The sequence below is a fragment of the Ptiloglossa arizonensis genome, chromosome 10 (assembly GCF_051014685.1).
Source record: "Ptiloglossa arizonensis isolate GNS036 chromosome 10, iyPtiAriz1_principal, whole genome shotgun sequence".
Lineage (NCBI taxonomy): Eukaryota > Metazoa > Arthropoda > Insecta > Hymenoptera > Colletidae > Ptiloglossa > Ptiloglossa arizonensis.
This window is the reverse complement of record NC_135057.1, coordinates 9,423,765-9,440,616: the sequence shown is the minus strand read 5'-3', so window position 1 is coordinate 9,440,616 and position 16,852 is coordinate 9,423,765. Positions and strand designations below refer to the sequence as shown.

The 16,852-nt window shown below is 52.7% G+C and overlaps 2 protein-coding genes across 2 annotated transcripts in view; both read right to left on the bottom strand.

The window, feature by feature from the left end:
* The window catches only part of LOC143152459 (homeobox protein aristaless), an 86,597-nt gene that overhangs the window by 33,322 nt on the left and 36,423 nt on the right, over positions 1 to 16,852 (bottom strand). The gene's annotated exons all lie outside the window — the stretch shown is intronic.
* LOC143152307 (uncharacterized) lies at positions 7,029 to 16,050 on the bottom strand. The gene is made up of 9 exons (XM_076322276.1): positions 16,046 to 16,050; positions 15,889 to 15,981; positions 15,426 to 15,554; positions 15,322 to 15,364; positions 15,015 to 15,129; positions 14,491 to 14,764; positions 14,240 to 14,392; positions 13,191 to 13,811; positions 7,029 to 7,297 (listed from the first exon to the last, which is right to left on the bottom strand). Exons 1-9 carry the CDS (start codon positions 16,048 to 16,050, stop codon positions 7,036 to 7,038), a joined length of 1,695 nt encoding a protein of 564 aa, XP_076178391.1. The 3' UTR covers positions 7,029 to 7,035.

Below are 16,852 nucleotides of genomic sequence, written 5' to 3'. Positions count from 1 at the left end.
TCCTCGTGGATGCGCGAGCTTCGTTCGGTCGTCGATCGCGGATACGGTCACGCGAGCAATTAGAGGTCCATCGGAGAGGAGCGAGTTTAATCCGTTCGCGGGTACACGGTTCTCCGTATCTTGACATTCCGCGGTGGAGTTCTCGGAACGCGACCGTTTACCGGGCGTATAGGAGCAATTCATCGAGGCAACGCATTCCGCTGTCTAATCCGTTTAACATAAAGCCGCCGTCCCTGCTCCGCGTCCGTTCCTCCTCTTCTCTCTCGATCCCACCCCCTCCCTCGTTCTCGTGTTCCCTCGACTGCGTTTTCTTCTTTTCTTCTTCTTTTTCTTTTTCCTTTCATTTCTTTTTTCTTCGTTCACGAAAGAATCCGCGCGCGACGAGTCAATTCTCGGCCGCAGTCCCGAGGGAGAAGGTTCTTCCGATCGCGACAGCAGAAACCACCACCACCCGATGGGTGGTCAACGAATTCCCCGGCTGTTCGGGGACCGAACGACCGGGGCATAACGAGGAGAGGTGGTCGCCCCCTCCCTCTTCCCTACCCTCGAAATCGAGAGGTCGTGTTTTCTAGCGGTCATCGAAACGTGCCGCGAATCCTTGGCTCTCTTGTTCCCTTTCTTCGCCGCTTTTTCTCCTCTCGGAGGGCTCACGGCGCGGTAACGTCGTCCTCGCGGCGTTCCACCGGTCGTCGTGCTCGTCGTCTCTCGCGTCCCGATCACGAAAAACACGCGCGCCATCGGGTTAGGGGAATTATCATTTTCGTAACGCCGACTCGACGAAGAAGAATACGAAGAAGAAGAAGAGGAAGAAGAAAAAGAAGTAGGGCCGTGTCCGCGCGCGACCGAATTAGGCTCGCGGACCTTGCTCGCGATAATTAAGTCATTTTCCGAATTATTCACCGCGCCGCGGCTCGACGCTGCTTCTAATCGTTCCTGCGCTATCTTCCGCGACTCGAGTCCGCTCGCGAAACGCACACTTCTTATTTTCTTTCCTTTTCTTTTTTTTTACGACTTATCGCTGTTTTACGCTCGCGAACGGCGCTTTGTCCCCGACATTATTCTTCCATTCCGGCGTTGAACGCATCGCTGCACACCGCTAGCTCCCCGAAGGCGTACCGGTGCGCATTCGCGTTGAGTCACGGCCCTCGTTCCCGAACCAACTGGACACCTACTCGCCGAAACGCTCCTCGAACGCATGAGTCCACTACCGAGCGACCTTCGATAACCGTTCCACGTTTTACATGAATTTTCCATGAATTTTCCGCGACCGTGTAACGCTTTACCATTCGAACATCGAGGAAACAAGGTTTCTTCTCCGTCTGGTCGTTGTTTCGATGTGAGCGATCCGTTTCCGGATGTTTTACGGTACGGTGGTACCGGATCGTTGAAAGATCGCTTCTAGCTTCCAGCTTCGAGAGAAAATTCGAAATACGATCGAAAGTTTGCACGCGTCTCGAATTGTTGCCCCACCGAGCATGGAACCAGCGCAATGGGTTTGAAAGAGTCGAAAAGTGTCGAAAAATCGTGTCTCGAAGCTTCGTTACGCGCGAAACGTATCCGCGTAGGCAAGAGACGAGAACCGAGGTTCGATAATTCCGCGCGACTCGTAAATATCGACCGAATCCGGGCGCCGAAGCGGTTTCGTTGTTTCTTTATTTTTTCTTGTTTTTTTTCCGCGTCGCTCGCCGAGCGACGGAAGCACTTAATGCATCATTTCTGGCGACACTCGGGCACCGATTTCTTTTTCCTGTCGCGATGGTCGGTTCCCTCCCGAGTGGGAAGCCCTCCATAAAAGTCCGCACAGGTGTTCGACCTAAACATGGCAACCTTCGAGGAATCGGGCGATGTTTCTTCGTCCGTGTCGGAACCTTATAGGATCTCGAGGCGAGCGCGGATTCCCCAACCGCGGCCCCGATCCGGGCGCAAGAAAGTCTGGAAGATTATCGGTTGTCGATCGGTTGGCTCCTGTAACGTGGCTCGAGCGTATCCTACGCAAAGGTTCATGAATTAAAGAGGGAGGCGCGCGCCATCGGCGACGACACGCCGCGGCAACGAGTTCTTGTCCGGGTGCTGTGGTACTCGCCGATTTCCACTCGGGATCGGATCCACGGCTAAGATCGTCGTCCAGTTGTCGTTTTGCGGGTAATTGTTCCCCGGTCCGCTCACCGTAGCGGATGCTCGTTCGCCTCGTTCGCCTCGTTCGCCTCGATCGCCTCGGCATCGCCGTTTGGTGCCATTAAGAGCTTTCCAGCCGCGGTTCTCTCTCCCCCGTCGCGTTCCGTCCTTTTCTCTCTCGAACGTCGGTGCCCTCCGCGAGGTTCACTCCTTCCTTTAGATGGACCGTCCGGTTTTTGTTCGGCAGCACACATCCTGATTGGTAGTTCCTTGATGAAGACGTCCACTCGAACGGCCGCATGCTCGTCGAAACCTCGCGATACCTTTAATCGCGTTACCGGCTCCGCGGATCGCGTCTTTGTACGCTGTCCGTCTTCCGGGAAACGATGGAAAAGGGAATCGCGGATAGACGGTCGGGGGAACAAAGGGTATGGGGAAAACGATCGGTCAGGAAACGGGTGATATCTTGTTCTCGGGAGGTAAACGTCGCTTTCGGGACCCGTTCGTCGGTTCGTTACCCGTTTGGCGCGAGTTCTTCCGTTATACCGTCCCGGGCTGGGAAAAAAACCGAACGAATGGAAATGTTCCTTTTAAACGTTTTTTCGTTGCGTCGAGTCGAGGAGTCGATCGAGCAGCAACGACTCGCGGATGCACGCGGAAGCGATAACGCCGAACTCGGTTCGCCGCGTAAATGGAAGAAGAGATATCGCGTCTCATTACATCGCAATTACGTCGCAGTTATTATCTCTCGTAGCGCACGGAGCCTATTTTTCGCACTCCGTCCCCTGGCCGTAATTGCGAATTATGCGCGCATCTGGCGCGCGGGGATCCGTTCGTCTCGCCGGCGCTTCGTAAATTAATATGTTTATGATCGCGCGAGCGAACAAGCGAGCGAGGGACCCGGCGAGCGAGCGTACCGACTCGCGTTCTACCGGCGAGGAAGCCGCGCGGGGGAAACTGGCACGTGAGAATTGGCTCCCGGCCTCGCTCAGCCTCGCGGCACCTTGTTTTTCATCGATTCGACCGACGATTTATATTGCATTTACATATCCGACATTAGAAATGATAATCTACCGAGTATACGGTGCGCCACCGCCCCGTATACCCGGCCGCGACACGCTTTTTACGCCCGGGCAATTTGTATGCGAGGATTCAGTGTCGTTGCGTACACTGTTGTCGGTGATAATAAAATTACCATACACTTCCCAAAGAAAATTGCAAACGATAATGTTGTCACCGCGAACGTGTCGCGAGACGAGACAGAAAGAACCGAAACTGAAGAACCGTCTTTTATCTTTTCTCTCCTTGTCCACTTTTTTTTCCCTCGCGACTGGTAACGAGACGTTGGGAAATCGATTATCTTCGACACCGGAGGTGTCGAGACGCGATCGTTCCTTCCGTCTGTCGGATCAGCGTTGTCGTCGTCGTCGTTGTCGTTGTTGTCGACCACGAGCACGTCGACCGAGGTGAAACACGATCGCGGGGAACGCGAACTATTAATTCCCATCGTCCGGCCGGTAGTTTTCCCGGAGAGGCGTTCCCCCGGTCGCATTAACTCGTGGAAGCACCTGTACGACTCCGGAAAGGTTCTCTCGCATGTTTAAACTCAATTAGCCGACGAAAATTCCATTTCCTCCGCTCGTCATCGTCCTACGCACAGCCGCGTTCCTATGCATGGCTGCATTCCTCCTCACGGGCAGGAGAATAAAAAGGAGTCGAACGCGCGCCGACTCCGCCGCCGCCACTCGGTACACGGCCGTTTGTTAATGGGCGAAGCGCAGCTGTCCGTGAAGGAAGCTGACCGATGAACCCTGACCTTCTTCCGACCACCTCGTAATCGCTGGAAATACTCCACCGAGCGAACGAAATTACGTTTCGAGGTTCGTTTCCAGAAACGAATCGCGAACGCGCGCGATGGTCTTTCGTCCGTGGGATTCACCTTCGTTTCGCTCGAAACGCGTCGACGGTGTATATCGACCATCTTACTCGTCGTGGTTATTTTTCGGGGGTATTCTGAAAGATACTTTGTCGATTCAACGGTATCTTTACCGACGAATGTCTCGCATGTATCGATTCGGAGCAGAAAAACGAAAGCAAAGTTTCTCCCTCGAGCGTGTTATCCGCTCGCGATTTTCTCGAGGTAATCTCGAAGTTGCGGAGTAGTTTTCGAAATCGGGCGATACCATAGGTCCGTCCACCCTGTACAGTGACCAATGGACGATAGAGGTTGTTGCGAGGATTTCGAAAATCGCGTCAGATTCCACTTTCGTGGACTCGATCGGAATCGAATCACCATCGGCAACGACCGTGCGCGTCGAGGATCCAGCGGGATGGTTACCACGCGAGGATGGTTAAGGGAGACGCGGGATGCAGAAAAACTAAAAAGGGTAAAGATAGAGAGAGAGAGAGAGAGCGAGAGAGAGAAAAGGGAAAGGGAAGGAGTCCCTCTCGCGCGTATCGGTCTCGCGCGGTGCAGCTCTCCGGTACGATATGCAACGGTATGCGTGCACGATTCGGTGCCGGAGGGCATACTTTTAATTTCGCGGGGCCCATTACGAAAAGTGATATGCACCATTCGGAAATAAATAGCCAGCAGCGAGCTCACGTGCTTTTTGTAATGAGCCGAAGCAAGTTGCGAGCAGAGCGAGGGGTGGGGGATAGCGAGGAAAATGAGGCCCGGTATGGTGGCAGGTAGTGGTTATCTCTCGAGTGAGCTCCCAGTTAATGACAACCCCTGGTCCAAGCCTCTGCCCTGCCTATCCCATGTATATCAGCTGTCTCTACCATTTCGCATCTTCTTACGACCGAGTTTCGTGATTTCGTTTAGCGATTTCGCATCGTTGTGCGTGCTGCCCCCTCTCCCTCTCACTCTCTCTCTCTCTCTCTGTTTGAATCGTCCCTCTTCGCCCTACGGCTCGAGGCGCGGTGTGACTTTATCTAAATTCGTTTAATGCCCGGCGATATCAGCGCCGTAACCTCGATACCCGCTCGCTAGCAGATACGCGGGTTTCGTTTTCGATCGCGGGCTCGAAACGTTCCTTTGGACTCGACGAGGTTTATTTACGTCGATTCCCCTTTCGTTTAATTTTCGTTCCGCGTCGAATCTCCAACGATCGCGATACCGGATCCACCGGTGTCGCGTTCGTCGAACAAGCGCGACTCGACTCAACGCGACTCGACTCGACTCGACTCGACTCGAGCGCGTATAGCGGTATTTATCCATGGATACGAAATTGAAACGCCGCGTGCACGAGCGTACGCGTCGACGCGATCGTCGCGTCGACAGAGCGTCGCGAACCCGTTCGACCGGCTAAAATTAATCGAAGCCCTAAATAACACGATTTTACGACATGGAAATGCACAGACGCGGCGATGCGACGCGAGAGCGACGCGACGCGACGCCATAAAGCAATTTGTCGCGAATACGGCTCGTTGTTCTTTTTATTCCGCGCTCCGTTCCGCGAACGATCCTCGCCGCGAGAACCACTAAAGCTCGCGTCTCGCTTCTCTCGCCACTCTCGCATTACGCGACAGGCCGCGCCGCGCCGCGCCGCGCTTAAACTTATGCAAAGTAATCGATAAAAGACAAACGTGTCGTAACGAACGCGGATCACGGTTATTGTCTAAGGATATTGCCTGGCTCTTTCTTTTTCCAGCCGGTTTTTCTCGCTTCGTATCGTTTCCCGCTAGACGGTCGCGCGTTTTTTCCACGACGGGTATCGGTTAAGCGCGCGGACGACCGCGCAACGATCGACCACGGTCCACGAGAGCGATAATTTATTTAATAACTCCGCGATCGGCTCCAACGAGCAACTCGCCAGCTGATAGCGCGCCGCGTGCATTTTTCACCGGACTCGCGCTATTAATTATCTCGAATAGGGGTACAGACGCGCACGGTCTAATTGAGTATTCCATCAAGCTGGCGTAACGCTTACCGACGCGGACCTATACATTTATGTATATCTGCGAAGATAGCGCCCGCATGTCCTCGCCGCTTTTTCCGCAGCTGGACGCAAGCGGACGGTTAACGAAACGCAACCTGCGTCGACAACGCTCCTCGTCGAAGACGACCGACTGCGAAACCTACACCTCGACGGTATTACAATCGCGTTCAACCACCTCGAGAATCGTTTATCTCGCTACGCTCGAAGAAAGGGAAAACATTCAATGCGCCGTTAAATCCTGTTGCTTGTTGATTTAACACCTTTGCCTAAGACCTCGTCGTTTTGCAACCTCGCGTATATTGCTTCGCGATTGTTCCAACTTTTATCCACCGAGACGAGAATCGCTTATTCCGTTCGAACGAAACGCAGCGAGAACGTCTTCGTACTAATGTTCGATTTACTCGGGGTGGGAAAAATTCTACATGTTTCTCTCCCTATGGAATCATTTCTTTATCAACCATCTCTTCGTCTTTGAACCTACTTTGCACCCAAACGCCTTTCGTAGATCCTCCTTTTCTCCTCGATCGATTTCCTCGCATTGTCAATTCTTAATTGCACGCACCGATATTCCCAGTGTTCAACGCGCGCGAACAGTGTGCTATCCCTTGACGCTTCCAATTAACCCTTTCTATTCAAGAATCGTCTCTCGTTCGCCGCTACTCCGATTCGCAGTTTGTAATCGAGATTAAAATTTCAATTACTCCTTTCTTCTAAGATGTGAACGCATGTGTACGAAACGTCGAAACGAAAACGTTCCGTTCGAAATCAATCACACGACTCGAAGGATCGAGGTGCCGGTTTCTGGTAGCGGGAAAGTTTCCAGTGGAAAGGGTCGAGCGTAGCTACGCGAGGTTCCCCCCACCGCTCTCAGGCCACGCCCACGAGGGATCGCTTTAAATTCGTCGAGCTGTAGGTACACGGTCCGCTACACATCCGATTTATCCGCAAGGTTTTTTCGTTACTTTTCGTACAACGGCTACATTGAATCGAAAGAAGCGACAAAATAATCCATCGATCGAGCCGCGAGGCAAAAGAAACAAGTATCCGGGGGCAAGTTGCTCCCGATCTTGGATTGATTCGTAATCAACGGAGCGCGTAACTCGATTCTCCGTTTGATCGTCGTGAATGCTTCACGCTGGATTAGTGCTCGAAACTCGTCGTCCCCGTTCCCCACCTTTCCCTCGGTTTCCATCGTTCTTCTTGCTTTGCATTCGACGTTTCGACACAGCACCGCGGGCCTGAAAAAGGAATCGCTCGACGTTTCTTTTTATTCTCGTATCGGGCGTGTAACCGTGGCCGGCCCGGTGTATGAAGAGATTTACGAAGATTCGCGCGATAATGAGTTCCCGTTAACGCGGTATCGGTGTTTCGGTCGAAGGATACGAACGTGGCGAACAATAAGCGTTGCGGTCGCCCGACGCGGTGGCTAGGTACGCCTCGTCGAAGCGGCCAACTTGAAAAAGCCGTGATCGTTGAAGCACGGAGAACAGCTTTATAGTGGCGTGAATTATTTACTCTCGCTTGTTTTTCTACCCGAATTATTATCCGCGGCGGTTGCCGCAACGCGTAAAATCCTCGGTAAAGTTTCGCGAAACGGCCGACGGCGCGGCGCGTTAATTAGAGCATAAACTTATTAAATTTACGGGGCCGAGAGAACGCGAGCGGGAGCGGGAGCGGGAGCGGGAGCGAGCGCGCGAATTACGTGTATAATTGTTTCGGGCGAAAGGAAAACGGTTTTGTATGTCGGTCATTGAAACTTCTTCCGCGCGTCGGGATACGGTATCGAGTAGGCGGCGCGAGCGGAAAAATTGTCTTTCACGCGTAAACGCGCGGTTCCGTGCGAAACTAATCGGAGAATATTGTCCGCGGATATAAAAAGCTGCCGGCGGTCTCGACTCGCGCCGAGCGATTCTACCTACCCTCGAGCGATTCACCCCCCTCTCGTCGACGGAGAAACGGAAATTGTATTTACCTTGGGCAAAGAGGGCCCCGGACAAAGGACAGACCCGGTTCGACGCGGGGTCTAATTGCTAGCGATCGATCGAACGATCGATCGATCGAGAGATAATCGAGACGAGCCGATAATCGAGAAACGTTCGATTTCGAAAAACGTTCGTTTATCCGTGGCGGGAGGGGTACCTCGGTTTCGGTGGCACGACGTGGAAAAGGGGAGCCGCGAGCCGGGAACGCGATCGCTCGACTGTGAAGTCGTAAACGGTAGTGGTCGCTTTGGAAACCGGAAGTGACGCAGTCCGGGTAAAGTGGTAGTTATCGATAGCCTATAGTTAAGTTCAACGCGCGCGTATCGTCCCTAAACACCGAACCAGTCGGAAAGAGTGAGAGAGGGATTGAGATAGTGGGAAGAGCGGTACGCGAGAAAGCTCTAAACGAACAATAGACCCTTTCGAGCAAAGTGGAAAGCGGAGGAATCATCCCCCTAAATAATAGACCGGCCACGCCGAAGTTGTAAACTTTTTACAACCCTCTCCTCTACTTCCACCTCCTCGTCCACCTCCATCGTGAATCTTTCTCCTTTTCTTTTCCATCTCGGTCGCGTTTCACCCGTGTTCCGCTCCGGTTGCTTTTATTTCTGGCTCTCGATACGCGCGAGATTCCCGCGTGTCGAGAAAATACAGTATTTTTTCTTTCTTTCTTTCTTTCTTTCTTTCTTTCTTTCTTTCTTTTTCTTTTTCTTTTTCTTTCCTCCCCGCTCTCCCATTGGAAATCTAATATTCGCTCGGGTCGTAAATTCGCTCGATAATAACTATCGTTCCGCGTCGAATTCATTCCGCGGATTCGCGCAACATCCGCGTCACAGGATATGATTACGGGCACGGCGTGCGGTATTATCGTCACCGGTAATTGCCTCGAATCGGGCATAATAATTATTATCGTCGACGGATTAATGCCGCTGATTTCTGGCGGTGCTTATCGGCCGCCGTGGCACGCGGGTTTGTACGTTGAACGCGTTGCAGCCTCTCGATTAGCGAGCAACCGCGAATTATCGACGCGAAGTGGAAACGAAAAATCGCGGAGTCGCTTTCTCCGAGGCGCGGTACGACTATTTGCTAAATAAATTGGCCACGGTGACGAGTGGGTCAAAATTGGCCGCCGATTTTAAAATCGCGACACGCAACGTGCGCACGAAACCACGTAGGAGGTTTTCGAGCGGTTTTTGCGAGTATTCGAGGGGTAGAGCTAGAAACGAAGCATAAAGCGAAAATACGATCAACCGTGTGGGCTCTTGGTTAATTATTTTATAAGATACACAGAATCGAAGCGATAAGTATTACTCGACGCGACTTATCGAAAGTGGAAACGAAAAATCGAAATTGGCAACGATTTCGTCAATGTTTCCCAAAACGATCTTCGTACACACTCCGCTTCGAATCGAACAATTACAGCTCGCGTACTTCTGATCGCTCCCTCGACTCGTAACGCGTGAACGCGGCCATATTTCGCTTAGTCGTCGTACCGTGCGACTCGGCGCTGAAAATATCTATGGAAAATCGATTTCGTAATCGGTAGAGGCGTCGAGATCGCGTACCGGGTCGCAAATGTTCAATTACGTTCGCGGTTCCTAGTCGATTAATCGCTACCCGCTCGTAGTCGAGCGAGAGTTTTCAAGAAACGGTGCGCGTTATCGAATTGGTCCACGATAGAACGTTCCGGCTGGAACTTAAACCACGATATCCGCGATCACGAAATCTCGTATCCCGGGTGCACCGTGTCGACGAAGAAACCGGGATGCGTGTACGTTGTTGTTACGTACGGTGTTCACCGAGAAAGCCCAGGCTCGATCGTAACGTAACTCGTTCGCGACGTGCACGGTTATTTGCGGTTTGCAAAAACGGGCCCGTTGCAAATCTCTTTAATTACATACGGCGCGGAGTGGTACGTTTAAGGATTTCACGAGCTCCCGTAGGTGGTAATTAACGAAATTTAACGGTCCCCTCTCGCCTAATGTTTCTCCGTTTAGCCACGGATAAAGCGTTACGCGTTTCGTTCCGCGAACCGGCGATCGACGCGCGCGATTTCTTCCCAAAGTGCTCGTTGTCGTTATTTTCGACAAATTTTCCGTAACTCGACGAGCGATGAGCGTACGCGTGCGCGTGGGAGAATAGGCTCGATGCGAAACCGATTGCGAAGCCGCGGTAAACGCAGAAGGACACGAGTATCGATAAGCAGACCGGGTCCTGGGTCGAACGAACGAACGAACGAACGAACGAACGAACGAACGGCGGAGGTGGCCACCAACGGGATCGGTAGGATGCTTTTAGCCAGCGCAGGGACAAGTTATTTATTGTTGCTATCTGCTCTCGTCCCGCGACAGGGGAAAGAGAGCCCACCGGTTCGTGGTAGTGCAGGTACGGGGAGCTCTCAATCCTTCTCTTATTAAAACCTGCCCTCGCTATCGGGAACTTATACTTTAGTACCGTGCAACAGCTGTACAGTCACTCATAGAAGTTGCTCGCGGCTATGAAATTAATCGGGTTCGCGCGACCTCGTCCGGTTCCCGTTCCGGTTATCCGGATCGATCTTGTACGGGGGACCCCCGAAGACGAGAGACCCCGTTTCTCTCTCTCTCTCTCTCCCTCTCGTGCCACGTGAAACGGGGGAGGTAGGGAGAAATTTACGGGAAGAGTGGACGACGCGAGAGGGCCACGAACGAATCGAACAGAGGGATTATACCCGCGCGGGAGCGGCGGGAGGGGGAGGGCAAAGATAAATACGAAAGTGCGGAGGACGGTCGAGCAAGGGCGAGGGAGAATTAAATTTTAAGAAACGTTTAAGGAGAGAGAGAAGCGGTAAAGAAATTATGCCTCGGGGGAAAAGATGAACGAGAATTCGGCCGGGTTAAATGCGAAGACTATACACAGCGAGAGCCATTACGCTAATGGGACGACCGAGCCGAGAAAGCCTGGTCTCTATCAGCTTCCCAAAAGGACAAGGGTAGAGAAGGACACGAAACGGTGGCGCGAGAGGGACGAACCGAACGAGAACCACTGCCCGGAGAACGTGCCAAAGAACGCATTACTCATAATCTCACCGAAGGGCGAGCCGATCCCGCCAAAAAACCGCAGCTCAATTATTCCCCTTGTCCTTGCACCCGCGGCCGCGTCCTTATTTCGACGTGTCGGAATCTCTTATTTGCGATCTTGATTTCGCGCCTAACGCTCACCGAATTTCCTAACCGTGAACAACGTGTCACGTGTTCAACGAGATACTAGCTCTCAGGAGGGTAGGCAAACTTCGAGACGATTTCGAGACGTTTTTTCTCCAATCGATCTTCTCCAAGTCGTTACCTAAGAGTATTCGAGTAAGATCGCTCCTCGATCGGAAACTACGCTCTTTTACCTTCTGGACTCTTCCTCTCGAGGTTCGACGGACGACAGTGTCGTTTCGAATCGTCGCGTCGATTCCCGCGAAAAAGAACCCCAGACCCTTTCGTCTCGATGTTCTCGCGAACAGTCGTCACCCGACGGTAAAGGTTTACGAGACTGTTCGTTCTCCGCGCGAGACGAAAATACGTTTCAACCGTCACGGAACAACGAATTGACAAATGCCTACATGTATACGCCATTTGAGCAGACAGTGGCCCCCGCGGATGACACAATGCGTTCTGCGAATAGGACGAACGGTGCGCGGTAATCGCTCGAGGCTGCGCACGATCGCATGCGCAAACGAACGAACGAACGAACGAACGAACGCGGAGTAGAATTCCACTTAAACGAGTCGCGACTAGAAACCGAGACGACTGGTCGCGGATGGGTCGCGTTCGATTAATTACGATTTCGTTACCCGTGACGTTCAATTACCGTGGAAAGACACCGTACGATGAAATACCTCGCGGATTACCCAGCGGAGACGTACTCGGAACGGATGAGTTATCGCGCTATAAAGGCAAAAGGAATTTTAACGGCAAGACGCGTCGTAATAAAGGCGAACGTAAAATTCCATTATCGCTTACCCCGGGTTTTACGTTCGATGACATTGTAGTCCGCGATAAATTCCAGTTAAACAACCCGGGCACCCTCGAACGCTCGCGACCAAGGCCACTCGCGATCAACGATACGATGTTGGATCAAGAGGTTTGGATAACTTCGATCGATTTTTCTTCGCGAGAGAGAGAGAGAGAGCAACGAGACGTCGATTCGTGCGTGTAAAACTTTATTCGTTACTTGGATGCATCGGTCGTTATCTATCTCGCGACAAAGGCCATTTAGGAAGACGGTTGCTAGGTTTGCAAGAAAGGCAAGGTTTATCCAAGGTTCGATCGACTTGTTATCACCGAAGGGATTAACCGACCGACGACAAACCCAGCGTGTAAGCCTCCGATAATCCTTCGCGTGTACGGTTCGCTGTAGGCTTTGAGAGGAAGAGATGCTACCTCGAGAGATCGACGATAAATCTACGAGTTTGTATACACGGTGGAGGTTGTCGGAGGTTTCATCGAGTTTTTCATCGCGAGAGGACGTCGCGAGTTTACACCAATTGGTGTCTGCCTCTAGAGAAAAGGTGCTTCGAAGGATAGTAAAAGTATAGCTATATATTAGGAGGTTTGATCGAGTTTCTGTCGCGAGAGGACAAACGCAAGTTTACACAAATCTTTGTCTCTCTCTAGAGAAAAGGTACTTCGAAAGATAGTAGAAGTAAAGCTATAGATTCGGAGGTTTGATCGAGTTTTTATCGCGAGAGGACAAACCGTCGCAAGTTTACACAAATCTTTGTCTACCTCTAGAGAAAAGTCGCTTTAGAAAATAGTAAAAGTAAAGCCATAGATAGGAACCGTCGCAAGTTTCCACGAATCGGTGTCCACTTCTAGAGAAAAGTCGCTTCAGAAAATAGTAAAAGTAAAGCCATAGATTCTAATAAACGATAGAAGCGTACCGAAGGTTTGCGATCGACCTTCGACTATCCCCGCTGACGAGCGTTGGACGTGCGGACTCTTGTCGAGCCGCGGTGAAGGCTTTAGGTCGATCGTCGTCCATCGTGCACCGAGTACATCGCGAAGAGTCTGTTCGAGAGTTGTTCGAAATTCGAGTAAGGTATCGCGAGACGCTCTTCGTAGAGGTCCGCGCAAGACGTACGACGCTTGACGCGAGGTTAGCGAGTCGAAGGGGTACTGACCTTGATGCGTCGACAGGATTGTTCTCGTTGGGGCCGAGCACCTCGATTAACCTCCCCGAGGACGGTTCCCGATGGAAAAATACACTGATTCCGCACAGCTCGATGGTCGCTCGCGGCACCTCGGACTCTGGACGCGGCGTCACCGTGATCGACGGACGTCGCGCGGCGAATCGGCGTCGTACGCTCCGAAACGGCTTGCATAGGACGCGGGCGATGTTCACGCAGCGGTGACGAGCCGAGAGGAATCGAAAAACGTAGGGAGGCAAGGGAGGAAGCGATCGCGGCGGATCCAGCGCGCACTGGTCGAGCTCTACGGTCACGCGTTGAAAAGAAGCGAGAATAGAGGCGTACGCTGCGGCTGCGCGAACCGGTGTGTGGGGCCGTTTCCTCGGTCGGTTAGCTGGATGGAAGAGACGGCAAGGTGACTTCCCCCACTGCCCCCGGGGAACTTTCAAATGGTTCGCGCCGGTGTGTCCCGGCGTTGCGTCCACCACCTTGCCGGATCGTCGCCCGAACCAGTCGTTTTGAAACGCCCGCCTTCGTAACGCGTTCCCGCCTCGATCGTTTTCGTCCCGCCAATCCCCGGCGAGCGTACCGGCGCCAATCGACGTCCCTCCATGGCTACGCCTTTACCCTCTTCGCTTGCCGCGCGTACCGTCTCTCTTCATCGCGTTCTAAACACGAACGAGGACCTCGTTCTCTCGCCCCGGCTACAGGGGGACCGAATATCTTCGCCCTCTCTCGCGCGACGAACGAACGAACGAATACGCCGCGAGCTTAAAATGGCAACCGAAGTTGTTTACCGCGATGACGTCGAGACTGGCCTACGAAACCACGCGGAGACGCGCCAAGTCCGCGAGAAACTACAGGAAACGGGGACCGTCACGGGGATTGGCCTATGGCGTCGCGACGTTAACGAAACTCGCTACCGCTCCTCCTATGGCGATCGTTTCGATCGTTTCGGACGTGTTCCCTCAGAACCGTGTGCGACTTTACTCTCTTTATTTCATCGGGGACGATCGTCGTTGGCAATTCCCTCCCGATTCTACGATCCTTTTATTCTCGCGTCCCAGTTAGAATTCGCTTCGCGATCTCCCCTCACCGTGGCTAACCAGATCGTAAACAACTCCGTCGGATCGCGGATCGGATAACGATCTTCCACGATGGACGAGAGAGTCGCAGCGATCGTCGACGGATATTTGCTCGAACGGTTCGTCGACCGCTCGTGGAAACGTCCAGTCGCTCGATATCGCGGACTTGCTCATCTCGAGCAACGAGAGGGACGAGAGGGACGGCTCACGGAGGGAGGAGCTTCACGGAGGATGCTCGATCGCGAGCACGATCGCGCCTGGATCGTAAACATCCAGAGACGAAGGAGCCTCCAAGACGCCTGGAAGCATCCTCGACTCGCGCGGATTTTTTCACACTCTTGATGCTCGCCAGGGACTTTGAAACTCCGCGAAGTTCATCGCGGAGGAATTTCAAAGAGGGTGCTCGATCGAGAGCGCAATCGCCTCTGGATCGTAAAGATCCAGAGACGAAGGAGCTTCGAAGACGCCTGGAAGCATCCTCGACTGGATCGCGATGATTTTTTCAAATTTTCGATGCTCGCGAGGGACTTTGGAACTCGCAAGATCCATCGCGGGGGAATTTCAAAGAGGGTGCTCGATCGCGAGCACGATCACCTTCGGATCGAAACTGCTCGAGTCGGAGAAAGATCCACGTAAGATCGAATACGTTGAAATCGTAGTCGCGCGATATCGATGACGCGGCGAAACGAGTTGCTTCGGGAAGATCATTGACCGTTCTTGTCCCGATAATTACGAGTACCCCATGTGGCGAGCTTATCTTCAGTTTCACGGAGCTGCTGCTCCTCCTCCATCGGCGAGGGTCCGCTATCCTCCTGACTCGTGTATCCGATCTCGATGATCGATTGCTGCTACCGACTCTCGAAATTACATACGGTTAACCGCGGCTACAAATAATTATCCCCGAGCTACTTTCGTTCCTTCTGGCGATTCACGTGATCCGCCGTACCCCCGGAGATTATCGTGCCGCGTTATCTCTTAATCTTTCGTTGCGCGCAATAAATTACGCGCGGTTATTCGGCGGAGCGCAATGCGATCGAGACCTGGATCTCCGTGGGCCCCCCTCGAGTCGCGTCGCGCCGTTTGCTGATATTTTAATCGAACGGCTGCCCCTCATCACGGATACCGTGTACTCGATTTTGCATACGGTGAAAGATCCTCTCCGGTTTTACACTTCCGCGACACGGAATCGCGCGCTCCTGGAAAAAGAATCTCCCCCTTCTTCTCGCGCGAGTTTTGCACCGCTGGATCGTTAGTCACAGGATTGGGGCCGGATCTACCGTCAACCGTTGCGCGTCAAATGTACCGTTGACAGGTTTCATCGGGTAGGTTTCGAGTTGTTCTCGAGATTTCAAAGAGACGCGATAGTTTCGGTTCTCCGTTTGGAAATTTCTAATTCGACGCGGTTGCAATATTTTCGAGAACGTCTTCGTAGTTGGTACACGTCTCTGTTCGTCTTCGTACTTGGTACACGTCTCCGTTGGTCTTCGTAGTTGGTACACGTTTCTGTTCGTCTTCGGCCCGTTCCTCGAAAGACGCGATACTTTTCGAAATTCCGTGAGGTTCGACGCGTCGTCGGTGCATTTCGACTTAGCTCGGGGAGATCTCACGGGTATCGCGGCGGCGTCGAGGGCCGATCATCGAGGGACCATTGTGATCCTGTTTTCACGGTGTTGTTCTTACCGTGTCTGGGTACACAATGACTGAAAGGAAACGATTACGTCACGATGATGTCATTAGCAAGGGCCACGCCCCCTACGGCGCTACCCCATTACGCCGAATCATCGGCCGGATGAGTTCTCCGCGGCCTCCCCGTCGTCCTCCTCTTTCCCTCGTCCGCGTCCTCCTACCCGGTGAATCCTTTCGAGGTGTAAGAAACTCCGAAGTTAATTCGAGCCTCGGGGACCTCCGAGCACGTACGCGTGGACGGCCGACTATTACGAGTGGTTAATTAAATAAGACTTTTTGCGGGAGAGAGACGACCGATAAGTGACTCGACTCACCCGCGATTTTCATCGCGTCCCGCGGATTTCACGCGTACGCGAGCGTCGACGACTCGACGATCGCGATTCGATACGTACGGTACGAATTGGGAATCGTCGAGGAATTTCGAGACGAGAATCGACCCGACGATCTTCTCGTTCCCGTTCCCTTTCCGCGCGAGGATCGAATTCCGATATAGATATCGAACGAACGAGCGCTACCAAAAGAGAAGCCACGCGGTATCGCGGAGCCGACAAAAAGGAGACGAAGAAGAAGAGGAAGAACAAGAAGAAAAAGAAGAAGTTGGTAGCAAAAGAAGAAGCTCGAGGATGACGCGGAAAATGAAAGAAAGGGGATCATTGATCAGATCGGACGATCGATAGAGGAACCGACTAACAGTCATTAAGTCGACTATTGTGAGGTAGCAACACCCGTTTGATTGGTTAATCTACACCTTCGTCGTTCTTAAAAGGCCATCGACGAAGGACAAAGGCCCGCGGAGATAGATCCCGATCCGGTCGTCTCGTAGCACGACTAATGACTTTGCGAGTTGCGTTCCCGAGACAAGAGAGCCAGTCCCCTTCTGGGCCC

Bases quoted from the DNA above. Each gene is read 5' to 3' on its own strand.
- LOC143152307 (XM_076322276.1), bottom strand. The intron at 15,130-15,321 runs GTCTCGATCGCA...GAGAGTCGGTAG, and splicing joins GGGGGCCCACGGAGATCCAG to CAGCAATCGATCATCGAGAT. The intron at 7,298-13,190 runs GTCAGTACCCCT...TTCCTTTTTCAG, and splicing joins AATCCTGTCGACGCATCAAG to GCCCGCGGTGCTGTGTCGAA.